General features: G+C 38.3%; 1 protein-coding gene across 3 annotated transcripts in view; it reads left to right on the top strand.

The window, feature by feature from the left end:
- The window catches only part of COL4A3BP (collagen, type IV, alpha 3 (Goodpasture antigen) binding protein), a 79214-nt gene that overhangs the window by 41695 nt on the left and 23999 nt on the right, over positions 1-13520 (top strand). For all 3 annotated transcript variants that reach the window (XM_014964999.1, XM_014964998.1, XM_014965000.1), the window contains 3 exons: positions 3035-3142; positions 3954-4092; positions 5057-5140. In XM_014964999.1, coding sequence (XP_014820485.1) covers positions 3035-3142; positions 3954-4092; positions 5057-5140 — 331 coding nt within the window. The remainder of the gene's footprint in view (positions 1-3034; positions 3143-3953; positions 4093-5056; positions 5141-13520) is intronic.

Genomic DNA, 13520 nt, shown 5'->3' with positions numbered 1-13520 from the left:
TTGCGGTAGTAGAATGGTGGGGCTTTGCATGATGCCTGTTTTCATTGTTTGTGTTAAGCTGCTTGCATGTGTCTGCTATGAGCTGGATGGCTTCTCCCTGCATCAGTTATAAAGGAATACTTATTTTCTGTTTCTTCTGACAAATAAGTATTCTTGATGTAATTTTCCTTTTTTCCCTATGGCTATTAAAACATAATTGTCTGAGGCAGTTTTGTGAACGTGATCTGTTAATGCACGTGCTTAGGATTCATGCTGTATGCTGTTTGGTCTGCTATTCTGTTTGCTGGTTTTGCTTCTTAGTGGCAAGTAGTTAAAACTGCCTAAATGCTTTTTAATGTAGCACCTTTATATTGGCAGGGTTTGCAAGCTGATAGCTGTATATGCTGTCTTGTATACAATTCTGAAGTGTGAGTGAACTCTTTAGTGGAATTTATTAATCACAAGCATAAATAACAGTCAAATACACTGCTGAAAAGGTACCTTAAAAAATTAAGCTTACATATTGTTATGGAGGGTTCTTTCACCCTCAATTTTTTTGTTTATTGAGCGTTGACTGTATGGGTAATATTGGAAGAGAAGTATTCAGTTCAAATGTAGAGTATAAATCAGATTATATAATTCTAAGATTACATCTATTCTTGTAAGTTCTACAGTCGTACTGTTCAGTTGTGACTTTGATTAAATCTTCAAATAGAGAAACTTAAAAAACTTACTAAGCTTAAATCCAGGTTTTGCATAGGTATATCTTTCTCACTTAAAGGAGAAAGCAATCAGAAGATGTTTGCTGTCCTTAGTTAAAATGCTCTGGCATCAATGCAATGGATATTTTGGTTACATCTTAAAGTCATTAAGTCATATCCTGATGAAATGAAATTTTATCTTCTTTCTAGTGTGTACAACCTACAGAGAAATAGAATGAGTCCCCACTGTCAAATTGACTGTAGTAAAAGCACATTCAGAGTCATCTTAATATTTGTAGCATATGATTAATAAATACTGTTGTTAGAATTGCATTTAGAGGACATCTTAAATGTTTCATGCTTCAGAGTGTTGTGTGACATTTTATAAAATGCTCTTTCCAGTTTTATGCTCATTAAGCACTTCTGAAATGAAATAATGGTATACCCCAAACTCCCTTACCCACTTTGTTTCTAATTGAGTATTTGCAAAAAACCTAATTAAAGCTTCATTATTTGATTTCTGTTATACTTAAGATTACAAACCAGTGAATTAAGGTATAATCTTTGCACTGAATTGCATTGCAGTTCAAAATGTGGCCCAGTATCCCAATGTATTACTAAAGCTGGATACACTGCTTAACGCTTGAACTGATGTTCTAAAAAAGCCCCATGTGAAAAAATGACTTTTTAGCACTTTGGTTGGTATGTTTATGTAGCTATTCGTCTAGGACACTTGCTCAGTATGAGATAGCTTTAATCGGTCATATTCATTTTTCAATTCTGCTTCTACTGTTGATACTCAATCCTGTTTCTTTTCTGTTTTCTCAATGCTTTCTTGTCTTCCACCCCATTCTTTAAATGGGCCAGATTGAAGTTGACTCTTGGGTCCTTGTTGATTGGTTTTGCTAGATAATTTCATTGTCTTGTTCATTCAGGTGTTATGTGGACAGCTCTGGGACTGACTTTTTTCTTTTCAGTCACACCTTCATGTCTCCAAACTGGGTTTCTCTGCCACTGCTCCTTTGTTACCCAAACATGCATACTTTGTCCTGCATATTACAGTATTTTCAAAATCCTCTTGTTTTAACTAACACTTCAAACAACTTTCTCCTTTCTTTCAATACTCTTTAAGTCAATTTGCATCTTAGTTTGTCAGCACTGTCCTGCCTTCCCAAAACCTTTGCAGTTTCCTTTTTTCCATTAAAAAGTACAACAGCTAGAATTTTCTCACTGGTTCGTGTTTATTCTATATAATTTTTGTCTGCCCTCCTCCCTGCCCCATCAGAATTTCTGTGCTACTGCAGAATTTCTTATTTCTGTCAAAAAGTATTTGGCAGAATTTCTTATGTCTGTCTTTTCCAACGTTGTTACTGTCTACTTGGTCAAACTCATCTATTAACAGTATTTCAAATACTAACTCTGAACCATCTGTTTATTTCTTACATTCTCTTTCAGGGTTTTTCTTCTCATTTGCCACACACAGGCCATTTACATTAACCTTTAGGGAAATATTTTTCTTCCAATTTCTCAGTATCTGCTTTTCTTTCACATGTGAGGAAACTTGTCAAACCTGATATTTTTCTAGATCTTTTTAATGTTATTTTAATCAAGAGATGGGTGGGGTTTTTTTCCCACTATTTAATCACTTACTATTATTGTCTTCTCCCTCTTGCTTTTAATATCTCACCTTGTTTTTGGTAGACTTTTGTTCTCTGTAGAAAATAATTTCAGTCTCTTATCAAGAATTATGCTGAAGAAGCCTGGAACAAGAGGGAAAACAAAAAAAAATATGCAATAAAAAAGCCCAAAGGAAAAAAACCAACCCAAACAGCTTGGTAGCAGTAATTGTCTTGTTTTCTGTGATCTCTATTTTGTTTGCTTTTAAAAATAAAATGGCACTATATGAGTCATTGGAAAGATTGGCTGAGGCTGATTGTCTTCAAACTGAACCATGTTAATCCTTCGATTAATTGTAGAGTACTGCAGGTATAGGTTTTTGAATGCTGTGCAAAAGTTGCTTGGTAGGCATTACGTAAACCAAAATAGTGGATCATTGTCCCTTTGTTTTGAACTCTTAAATATATGTTGCCCTGTTCTTTTGGGGGCACATAATAGGTTGTAGATAATGTTCTGTAAAAAAATAAGTTATGATAACAAAAATATAGATTGATGGCAACTACAGATGCTGCATCAACATCTTAAATATGCAGGCATAATTTGAGTTAAGCCCTTGCTGCTTCCTGAAAAGAAACAAATGGACTGGTTTCAGAGGAAATTACATTAATCTTGCTTTCTCTATTTCTTTTTAATAAAAAGCCTCAACACTCTAGTTTAGTGTGTGATTTGTTTTTTAGACTGAATCTGGCTATGGATCGGAGACCAGTTTACGACGTCATGGCTCCATGGTGTCTCTTGTTTCTGGAGCAAGTGGATACTCTGCAACATCCACCTCTTCATTCAAGGTTAGTGAATAAAGTTGTCTTAGTATTGGTGTTTAAATAACACGTGCAACTGGAAAAGAAATTATTTATGTGAAGATTCATTCACACTATAATACAAAAAATACAGAATACTGGGTTTACCATAAGTGTTAGTAATTTATCATAGGATGATGAACAGATCATATAGGAAGCTATCTCATGCTTCTATGCAGTTGTCCCTTTTAAACTGGTGTCATCTTCCAATGGGAAGAAAAAACATACCTGTGGGAGCATTTATTATCCTTTCCTAATTTAATCCTCGGAGTATCAAGCTGTCTAAATGAAAGAAATGCTCATTCTATGATTTAATCAATAAATTTGATTAATACTGATTGACAAATCCTTGTCTCGTGTGGATAAATATTTAACATATGAACTTGGGTGGGCTGTGCTTCTGGGAGAGCAGAGGAGCAGCAACACAGGAAAGGGGAGTAAACATTGCAACAAAGATCTTAAACTGGAGCTGACTCTTTATAAGGCAAATAGGCATAAAGTTGGTAGCATGCAAGATCACATTTTTAATAAGCTTTTGTTTGAATGCTTTTATGTAGCAGATGCAGTCAAGACAAAAGATTGAGACCAGTGGACAAAATGAGTAAGGAACACTTATATGCCGTTCCTTATGCTCTTCTAATGTTGACAGTATTTCATAGCTGCTGATATCTAAAATTTCCTTAGTGTACTTGAAGTTGTTCTTCATAGCTGCAGGAATCCTTTTTTTTTTTTATTAATGCACTGAACTATTGCTGAGTATCTAGATGCATTTCAGGCTGTTTTTCTCTTGTATTTTCAGAAGGGCCATAGCTTACGCGAGAAGCTTGCAGAAATGGAAACTTTTAGAGACATCTTATGTAGACAAGTTGATACTTTACAGAAATACTTTGATGCCTGCGCAGATGCGGTTTCCAAAGATGAACTCCAGAGGGATAAAGGTAACTGTAACTGAAAACTTGTGTCTCAACAGAATTTAGCTTTTTCGCACAGTAATAACCCTTGAAATAGTTGCTATGGAGTTTGATGCCATATAAATAAAATATGTATCTTAAATTTACTCTTTAGTGTAGGGATTGGTCATAGGTTTTTCTGCTTGCATAGTGTTAACTACTTTCACTTCAAAAGTTGGATTTCCATAAAACCCTGGTTAACTTAATATTGATCTGTAACTCTCAACAGGACAAAATAAATGCCATGTTAAGCATTTGATGTTACAGAATAATGATTGTTTACCCTCTAAAATTCAATTAGTTCATTGCTGTATCTCTTACCTTTTATTTTGGAAATCCAATAGGATATTACTTTTGATAGAGAAAGTACATTCTTTAAAAAAGGTGAAGGTGCTGCCATAATGAATGCTCCTGAGATGCATTGGCTGGAACTACAGCACTGAGTGCACACTTGAGGCCCTGGTAGACTCAGGTGTGAATGTCTGTGTGTCTCTGAATTGCTCCTCTCAACAGCACAACTTGTTGTCATATCCATGCTCTCTCCTGAGGCATTTACATTCATCCCTGTGTTTGACCTGGCAGCTTGAAACTTTTGGTAGTAAGAAAATAGTGGATAAATACAATTCCACTTCTTTGCAAACTTCATAATGTAGAAGAGTAGATAGTTGTTGAGTCATGGCTCCCTGCTTATTCAGTTGTAACACCAAAATAATGTTGTTATTCCCATAGAATCCAGTGCTAGACTTTCAACACTGAGCAAGTATTTGTCTCCTGATGGTTTCTCACAGTAATGTTGATAGTGGTCCTGGGTCAAAAGAAAAAAAAAGGCAGGGCTGTTCATGGTTGTGAAAAGGAAAATACTGCCTAGCTGTGAAGATGCTTTTAATTTTTTCTTGCATGTTGAATTGGAAATGCTTTCTCACTCCCATAACACACTTTCTCTCAAATTTAGTGGTAGAAGATGATGAAGATGATTTCCCTACAATGCGTTCAGATGGGGATTTTCTGCATAACAGTAACAGCAGTAAGGAAAAATGTAAGTGTTCCAATTTTTTCACTGAAAATTCATATGAATGGTATGATGATAAGCCTGATACAAGGTGGATATTTATGCTTTTTTCTAAACAGAAAATGGCAGTAATAGTTACATTAATGTATGTGACAGGAAGGTCCTATTCATGTTATAATTCGTTAGCTGCGTTTCATGATTCTCTGAGTTATTCTTAATTCACACCAATACTAATGCAAGCTTGTGAAGCTGGAATTTCTTATTCTGTTTACAAGGCCATTTTCACTACAGAATTCTGTTGAAACAGCTGCATCATTGAGATATTACGAACTGAGATTTGTAACATGCAATTGCAGTTTTTCTTGCGTCACCTGCTTTTATGAGGTATTTATTTGGTGTGCAGTAGAGCACAATGCTTTTCCAGTTAGGTATGTCTGAGTGTATTTTTTTCATTCTGTGGCTACATCATGGTTAAGTCAACACTGTTACTAATTCTCACTCATAATTTTAGCGTTTTTTTACCATATTTTCCATTGTTATGATGAACAGAATTCTGATTTTTATTCTTAAATGATCTAGTTATTGTTCTCACAGCCTCCATGCAGTGAATGTGAAGAACTTGTGCAGATTTCTTGCTGGTCAAGAAATCTGTACTTCTGGCCTGGCAGAAGTTGTGTATGCATTTAAAATCTATTTGCATTCTTCTTAGACTTTCTCTTGTTTCCTGGCTGAAATATTTTAGTGCATATGTTCTCTAGATGCTGACAATTCAATGAGTCCTAAAGTATTTCTTAGACTTTGAATTACGAAACTCTGAAGTTGCACTGCCTCCAGTTTCAAATCTGATGGAATTACCAAAAGTGTTTTTTAATATGTAAACACTTCTATCAATAACCTGGAAAATATATGGGCAAAATAAGCCTTTTCTGTGTGTTCTGTTTTCTTTTTAACTGGCTCTTGTCACTGTGTTGCATCTTTCTTTGCTGTATTTAAGTGCTCTTTCTAGAGTATAGCCAAAACTGTTACAAAGAAAGAGGAAAGGAAGTGAAAGGAGCTTTCAGCATATTTCCAGAATTCATCATATGAGTAGATTTTTTTCAATTATGTAAAGTGCTTACTCTACTGAGGATTAATTGTAATGCTGATTTCTGTGGTTAACTATCGTATAACTCTGAAGTTTTGAATAAATCTTTTTTGCCTCTCATCACCAAAGATAAGCAAACTTGCCATGCTCACCTGGAAGTGCGCAGTTCCCCTAACCCTATTGTGTATGTAAAAGTATACATTTTCTTTGAGGACCATTTAAGTCAGAACAAATTTCAGAAAACTGCAAAAACCTTCTTTAAATAAATTTTAAGTGAGAATTTAATTTTACTGTATGATTCGCTTTGAAAGACATGCCTTTGCCAAACTTAATTTTTGTAAGATCATGTAGGAATTTCCGCTTAATATACCTTTAGAACATTTCTTCATATCTACATTCTTCTGGTGTATACACACATACTATATCGGGAATGTCATTAGAAAAGTTTCTATTTTTAGTACATCTGGTCATCTTAGAATATTTAAATGCAAAGTGACTTCATGGGTTTTTTGTCACCTATATATCAAGAATTTGAAGTCATATCCATATTCCTCTTGTAAAAGGCTCTCTATCAAGTCTATGGGAAGTTACTATGTATTATAGTATAAAATCACTATAGCTCACTACAGAAAATAATTTCTGTGACCCCTTGCTTTTGCAAAACTTCTAATTCCAGTTGTTGTAATTCCTGCTTACATTAAATTTATTTTCTATCAATTATTTCTGTGAAAAGCTTTATCTCCATTTTAGTTTTTCTGTGCCTCAGTTTGATTTCTAAGGGCTAAATCCATCAAATATTTAGTAGCTGAGTGCTGCAAAGCTTGATTAGACATGAAAAATTGGAGTCTCTTCCCTAAAGTGGAATGAGAAGTCATAAGTGATGCAGTGTGGGAAGTAAATGTCTCTGATGGAGACAGCCATGCCCATTTATTGGGCAGAAAACTACTCAGACTAACTGGTAATGAAAGATTTATCTTCAGCTTTACCCTTTTCTAAAGCTTAGCCTCAGAGCAGCTGTTAGGATTCTTTGGTTTCACAAATTTCAGGTTTCCTTCTTGAAGTCTCCATCCGGTCCTAGAAGGACTGGAACAATCTTAACTGTGGCTGAGAAGTGGTTGCCTGTTTATTCTGGGCCTGTTCTGCAGTCAGCACGCGAAGTGAGAAGCACAGGTTCAACCTCTTATTAGCCTACTATGACAAGGAGGAGGGTTTGAGCCAGCAGTTCAAACCACTAGTGCACCCATCTAATGCTCAAATCATTAGATTTAAGGCTATCTTAAAGGACCATATTCACATTGTCTTTTGAAATGTATTCCCTTCTGCATGTTTTCTGGGTGGGAGGCAAAAGTTAACATGACTGTATAGATTTATGTACTACTCTGAAGAAGACATTTTAGAAAGGGAGGCTTTTTTTCCTGTATCCTCCAGGACTTTGAGTGAAGAAGTAGGAAGAGTACTATGAAGGTATTTACATCATTGGTCACTTCCCGGTTAAAAAAAAATGTGGTAGCTGAAGCAGCAATCACTTGTGTAAAACACCAAGGGAGAGTCCGGCTGATGAATATTTACCCATTGGGATCTTATATTTTAAGAATGTAGAATCTCGATCAACACATGTTCCCATCCATCTGCTCGGGAAAATGAGTGTATTCAGATTTAAATTGCGTAAGAATAGGAAGAGCAGGTGAAACCTACTTAAGGAACCTCTTTGAAGATGGAAGGTGTTTTTATGCTGAAATTATAACGATGCAAATGGTACGGAGGCTGAATATGAGAAATTTGATGTAAATCACAGTGGGATTTATGCTGTATTTTTGTACTTTGAATGGAGGAATAATATTCATCAACATATTGCTGAAATAATAGGGTTGTTCTTAAAGCAAAACTAATCATATTGGCCCTACTGCTATCCACATAAGATCAACACCAGTAGGTATCATAAAATAGGTCATGGACCAGAACATTTCTTTTTCACTTAGTTTAGTGACGTAAGATGTTATGGTGGCATAAAATGGAAAAGATAAAGGAACTTCTTTCTACTTACTGCCTTTAAAATAATTTTCTGTTTCACTGGAAAAACAGATTTGATCAAACGTGATGTTTAGAATACCTGGGAAAGTGTTACAAGGAGAATCTTAGGAACAAGAAGGGAAGACTGACCTATCCTAACAAACGTAGAAGAGTAGGAGAGAAGGGCAAAAAATACTGCTGAAGGCTAAAGCATAGTATGAGGGATCTTTTCTATGAAAGGCAAGAGGAAACAAGTCAGAAATAAAGTAAAATGCTTAAAAAACAGGACAATTAAAAAGGAAACGTTTGAAAGATGCTGAAACTGAAGTTGGGGGAAAAAAATCATCCTGCTGCTTTTCTCAGACGTCTGCATGCAGTTTGATCAAGAAGCTAGAGCACTAGTTGCAATGATGGAGAACGGTTTCCTATTAGCCTTTATCTTGAACCAGATTTCATTTTGAAATACTCAATCTTGTACCTCCCATGAAAAAAAGCCTGAGAAAAGGAATATGAAAGATGTTCATATTCTCCAAATAGAAAATCTCCTGATAAATATTTCGAATGTGCTGAAGTTCAGCTGTTACTGGGATGAGGTTTGAGGTCATCTTCTGACATGATCTGGGAAGATAGATGTCCCTGGTGAGTAGGAATGAATCAAAATACTCCCATCCATCATAAGCAGTATCTTGAGTGACCATCTCTTCAAAGAAACCAGCTTTGCGTTTTTCTGCAACAAGTTCAGTTTTCCCACAATTATAATGGCTGAGGGGAATTTGAGTGAAGAAGTAGGAAGAGTACTATGAAGGTATTTACATCATTGGTCACTTCCCGGTTAAAAAAAAATGTGGTAGCTGAAGCAGCAATCACTTGTGTAAAACACCAAGGGAGAGTCCGGCTGATGAATATTTACCCATTGGGATCTTATATTTTAAGAATGTAGAATCTCGATCAACACATGTTCCCATCCATCTGCTCGGGAAAATGAGTGTATTCAGATTTAAATTGCGTAAGAATAGGAAGAGCAGGTGAAACCTACTTAAGGAACCTCTTTGAAGATGGAAGGTGTTTTTATGCTGAAATTATAACGATGCAAATGGTACGGAGGCTGAATATGAGAAATTTGATGTAAATCACAGTGGGATTTATGCTGTATTTTTGTACTTTGAATGGAGGAATAATATTCATCAACATATTGCTGAAATAATAGGGTTGTTCTTAAAGCAAAACTAATCATATTGGCCCTACTGCTATCCACATAAGATCAACACCAGTAGGTATCATAAAATAGGTCATGGACCAGAACATTTCTTTTTCACTTAGTTTAGTGACGTAAGATGTTATGGTGGCATAAAATGGAAAAGATAAAGGAACTTCTTTCTACTTACTGCCTTTAAAATAATTTTCTGTTTCACTGGAAAAACAGATTTGATCAAACGTGATGTTTAGAATACCTGGGAAAGTGTTACAAGGAGAATCTTAGGAACAAGAAGGGAAGACTGACCTATCCTAACAAACGTAGAAGAGTAGGAGAGAAGGGCAAAAAATACTGCTGAAGGCTAAAGCATAGTATGAGGGATCTTTTCTATGAAAGGCAAGAGGAAACAAGTCAGAAATAAAGTAAAATGCTTAAAAAACAGGACAATTAAAAAGGAAACGTTTGAAAGATGCTGAAACTGAAGTTGGGGGAAAAAAATCATCCTGCTGCTTTTCTCAGACGTCTGCATGCAGTTTGATCAAGAAGCTAGAGCACTAGTTGCAATGATGGAGAACGGTTTCCTATTAGCCTTTATCTTGAACCAGATTTCATTTTGAAATACTCAATCTTGTACCTCCCATGAAAAAAAGCCTGAGAAAAGGAATATGAAAGATGTTCATATTCTCCAAATAGAAAATCTCCTGATAAATATTTCGAATGTGCTGAAGTTCAGCTGTTACTGGGATGAGGTTTGAGGTCATCTTCTGACATGATCTGGGAAGATAGATGTCCCTGGTGAGTAGGAATGAATCAAAATACTCCCATCCATCATAAGCAGTATCTTGAGTGACCATCTCTTCAAAGAAACCAGCTTTGCGTTTTTCTGCAACAAGTTCAGTTTTCCCACAATTATAATGGCTGAGGGGAAGGCAGGGACCGGCTCCAGGGCAGGTAAGACTGCGCTGGGTGAGGGATCTGTAGCTGGAAAAGGCCGACGAGAAGCTCTTTTGGGGGCTTTTTGGACGCAGGGCAAAGCCTTCTCCTTGTGGTCGAGGCTGACAGGCGGTGGGTGGGCTGCTGAGTGGCCTGAGCGGCGCCAGCACCTCCGGCGGCTCGTCACACCTGATAAGGAGCCCCCGGGAGGCTAGCCTCGGCCCACTGAGCCACAAGCAGTGCTCGGGGGCCTGTCTTGGTCAGTGCCTCACGTCGCTGTGACTTGTACAACAGCGTCCTGAACCTCTGCCTTTGTACAAGGTAAGTTCAGTTTCTTTCAGTAGTTACACAACTGGCACTGTCTCTTGCTAACAGACAACAAGCTATGGTCAGAACTAGGTCGAAGGCCATTGTTAAGAAAGCCGTGGGCACTCAGACAGAGGCCCTGCGTAAACATGTGGGTGTCCAGGCCTCTGGATGCAGGGAGTGTCGGGGCCTGGCCCTTGCCATGGAGGGTAGTGAGGACAACACCTGTGTGAGATGCGAACAGGTGAATGATCTCCTCAGCCTGGTGGTAGAGCTGAAGGAGGAAGTGGAAAGGTTGAGGACTATCAGAGAGTGTGAGAAGGAGATAGACTGGTGGGCCCACTCCCTGAGAGTAAGGGAACACGTTGGGGCCCCACATACAACAGAGGACCATCCTCCCACTTCTCACCCGGCAGTAGAAGGAGACCTCGGAGAGGAGGGGGGATGGAAAAAGGTCCCTGCTAGGCGAAGCAGGCAAATCTCCTCCCTGCCCTTCCCACCTCCCCAGCTACCCCTCCAGAACCGATATGGAATCTTGGAAGAGGAACTGGCTGCTGGAGAGGAGGATGGAGCGTCTTGGCTAGAAACATCAGAAAAACCAAGGGTCCTGCCTCAGAGTGGGAAGCGGAACCCTCGACAGCCTTCCCCACACTCCCAGATACACTTGTTTGGTGATCTGGATTTTGGGGATGAGGCAGATGATGCTGGAGACGATGAGCTCCCCAGTGAGGCTCCCTGGATGGGTCGCCCAGCCCCGTGTCTCAGGACCTGAACAACTAAGAAAAAAAGAAGGGTCATTGTAATCGGTGACTCCCTTTTGTATGGTACAGAGGGCCCAATCTGTAGGCCGGACCCATCCCATAGGGAAGTCACCTGCCTCCCTGGGGCCAGGACTAGGGACATACTAAATAAGACTCGCACCCTGGTTCAACCCTTGGACTACAACCCACTTCTGATATTTCAGGTGGGCCATGATGAGGTAAATACAAGAAGCCTTAAGGCAATGAGAAAGGATTTCCGAAGTCTGGGACAACTAGTCAAGGGATCAGGAGCACAGGTTGTGTTCTCCTCTATCCCACTAGTCACAGGGCAGGATGAAAAGATAAATAGGAAAAAACAACAGTTTAACTTATGGCTGAAAGGCTGGAGTAAAAGCCAGGACTTTGGATTCTTTGAACACAGGCTGACTTACAGGTCACCAGGCATGGTTGCAGCAGGTGGGGAAAGCCTAAGCCAAAGGGGAAAAAGGATATTGGGACAGGTATGCAGTTTTTCCTTGCTTCCATTCCCAAATTCACTCATTTCTTCTAGTTTATTGTTTTATCTTACATATTCATGCACTACCGCTGGGTCCAGGGGAAAATGGGATTATTTTTCTGTATAATAACATCAAGGCCTACAAGTTGCCACTGACGCATATTAGGACAAATGTTTTGGTGTGTGTGTGTACCTTCCTGGAATCACAATTGCCAGAAAGTCTCTCACTGGTTCTGTTGCAGGCCACAAAGGCAATAACACTGTAATGGAGCTTTAGGTTGTCTGTTTAAGTCTTTTGTACTATATTGCAATCTAATTTACAATATTGCATCAATAATACCTACAATAAGCTGATACTGTGAAACACTTAGCAATCTTGTCTACCCTGTAAAAATCTATGCTTATTGAAATGCTCCAAATACAAGTTACTGTTCTAGAATTAAGATAGTGATGAGCCTCAGAAAACTCCCAGGTCTTTGGTACGTCTTCTTTTTGGATGAATCATTATATAAAATGAAAATAAAAACACTGGTTTTGTCTGTATTCTATTAATTAAGTCATGAGAGACTTTTTGCATTTGTAGCAGGAATGCTAAGACTTCAACATGTGAGATGGACACCTTATTAAATGAGAAATTGCATTATGCATGTTTGTGTGAGATGTTTCACACATACCTGCTCTTGAATACAAGCTGCCTATTTGAAAACCTGAGAAAAAAAATCTCCTCTCTGGCTTGCAACCTATTTTCAATAACACAGAATAAAAGTTTTGAGTAGGGAATTCCCATTCTTAAGTAGGGAAAACTTTTATTTTGGGATCAGACCTTTACCGTCTTCAAACGTAAAATTGAAAGAGAAACCTCACAATAGTAACACAATAGTCAGCATTCCGAGCTACTCTCAAGTCTGCAGATATACTGCTAGACAAGAATATTTCTCCATCTTCCAAATGGAAAAGGAAAAATATTTGCTGACACCAACTCTCATCCTAAAAATGCTGGGGAAAACAAAAAAACAAAACCACACACACAAAAAACCTGGGTAAATTAAAAAAAAATTCTCGATGTTAGGGTCACAGCTTAGAGAAAAAAGGAGAATTTATGACCTTTGGAAAAAGGGGCAGGCCACGCAGGAAGATTACAAGGGTATAGCAAAGTTATGTAGGGAAAAGATTAGGAAGGCCAAAGCCCAACTAGAACTCAACCTGGCTTTGGATGTTAAAAACAATAAAAAGAATTTCTATAAATATATTAATAGCAAGAAGAGGTCTCTGGACAACCTCCATCCTCTACTGGATAAAGGAGGTAACATAGTGACCAAAGATGAGGAGAAGGCTGAAGTCCTAAATGCCTTCTTTGCCTCAGTCTTTAGCAGTAGGATAGGGGGTTCCCTAAATATCCAGACCCCTGAACTAGCAGGCAGGGGTGGGGAGCAGAGTGAAGCCCCTATAATTCAAAGGGAGGTGGTGATGGACCTGCTCCAACACCTAGATGTAAACAAGTCTATGGGACCAGATGAGATCCACCCGAGGGTGCTGAGGGAACTGGCAGAAGTGCTTGCGGAGCCACTCACCATCATTTACCAACAGTCCTGGCAAACTGGGGAGGTCCCGGCCGACTGGCG

This window comes from Calidris pugnax, unplaced genomic scaffold (assembly GCF_001431845.1).
Source record: "Calidris pugnax isolate Ruff unplaced genomic scaffold, ASM143184v1 scaffold273, whole genome shotgun sequence".
Lineage (NCBI taxonomy): Eukaryota > Metazoa > Chordata > Aves > Charadriiformes > Scolopacidae > Calidris > Calidris pugnax.
The sequence above is the reverse complement of the archived record's forward strand: the minus strand, read 5'-3'. Positions and strand labels throughout refer to the sequence as shown.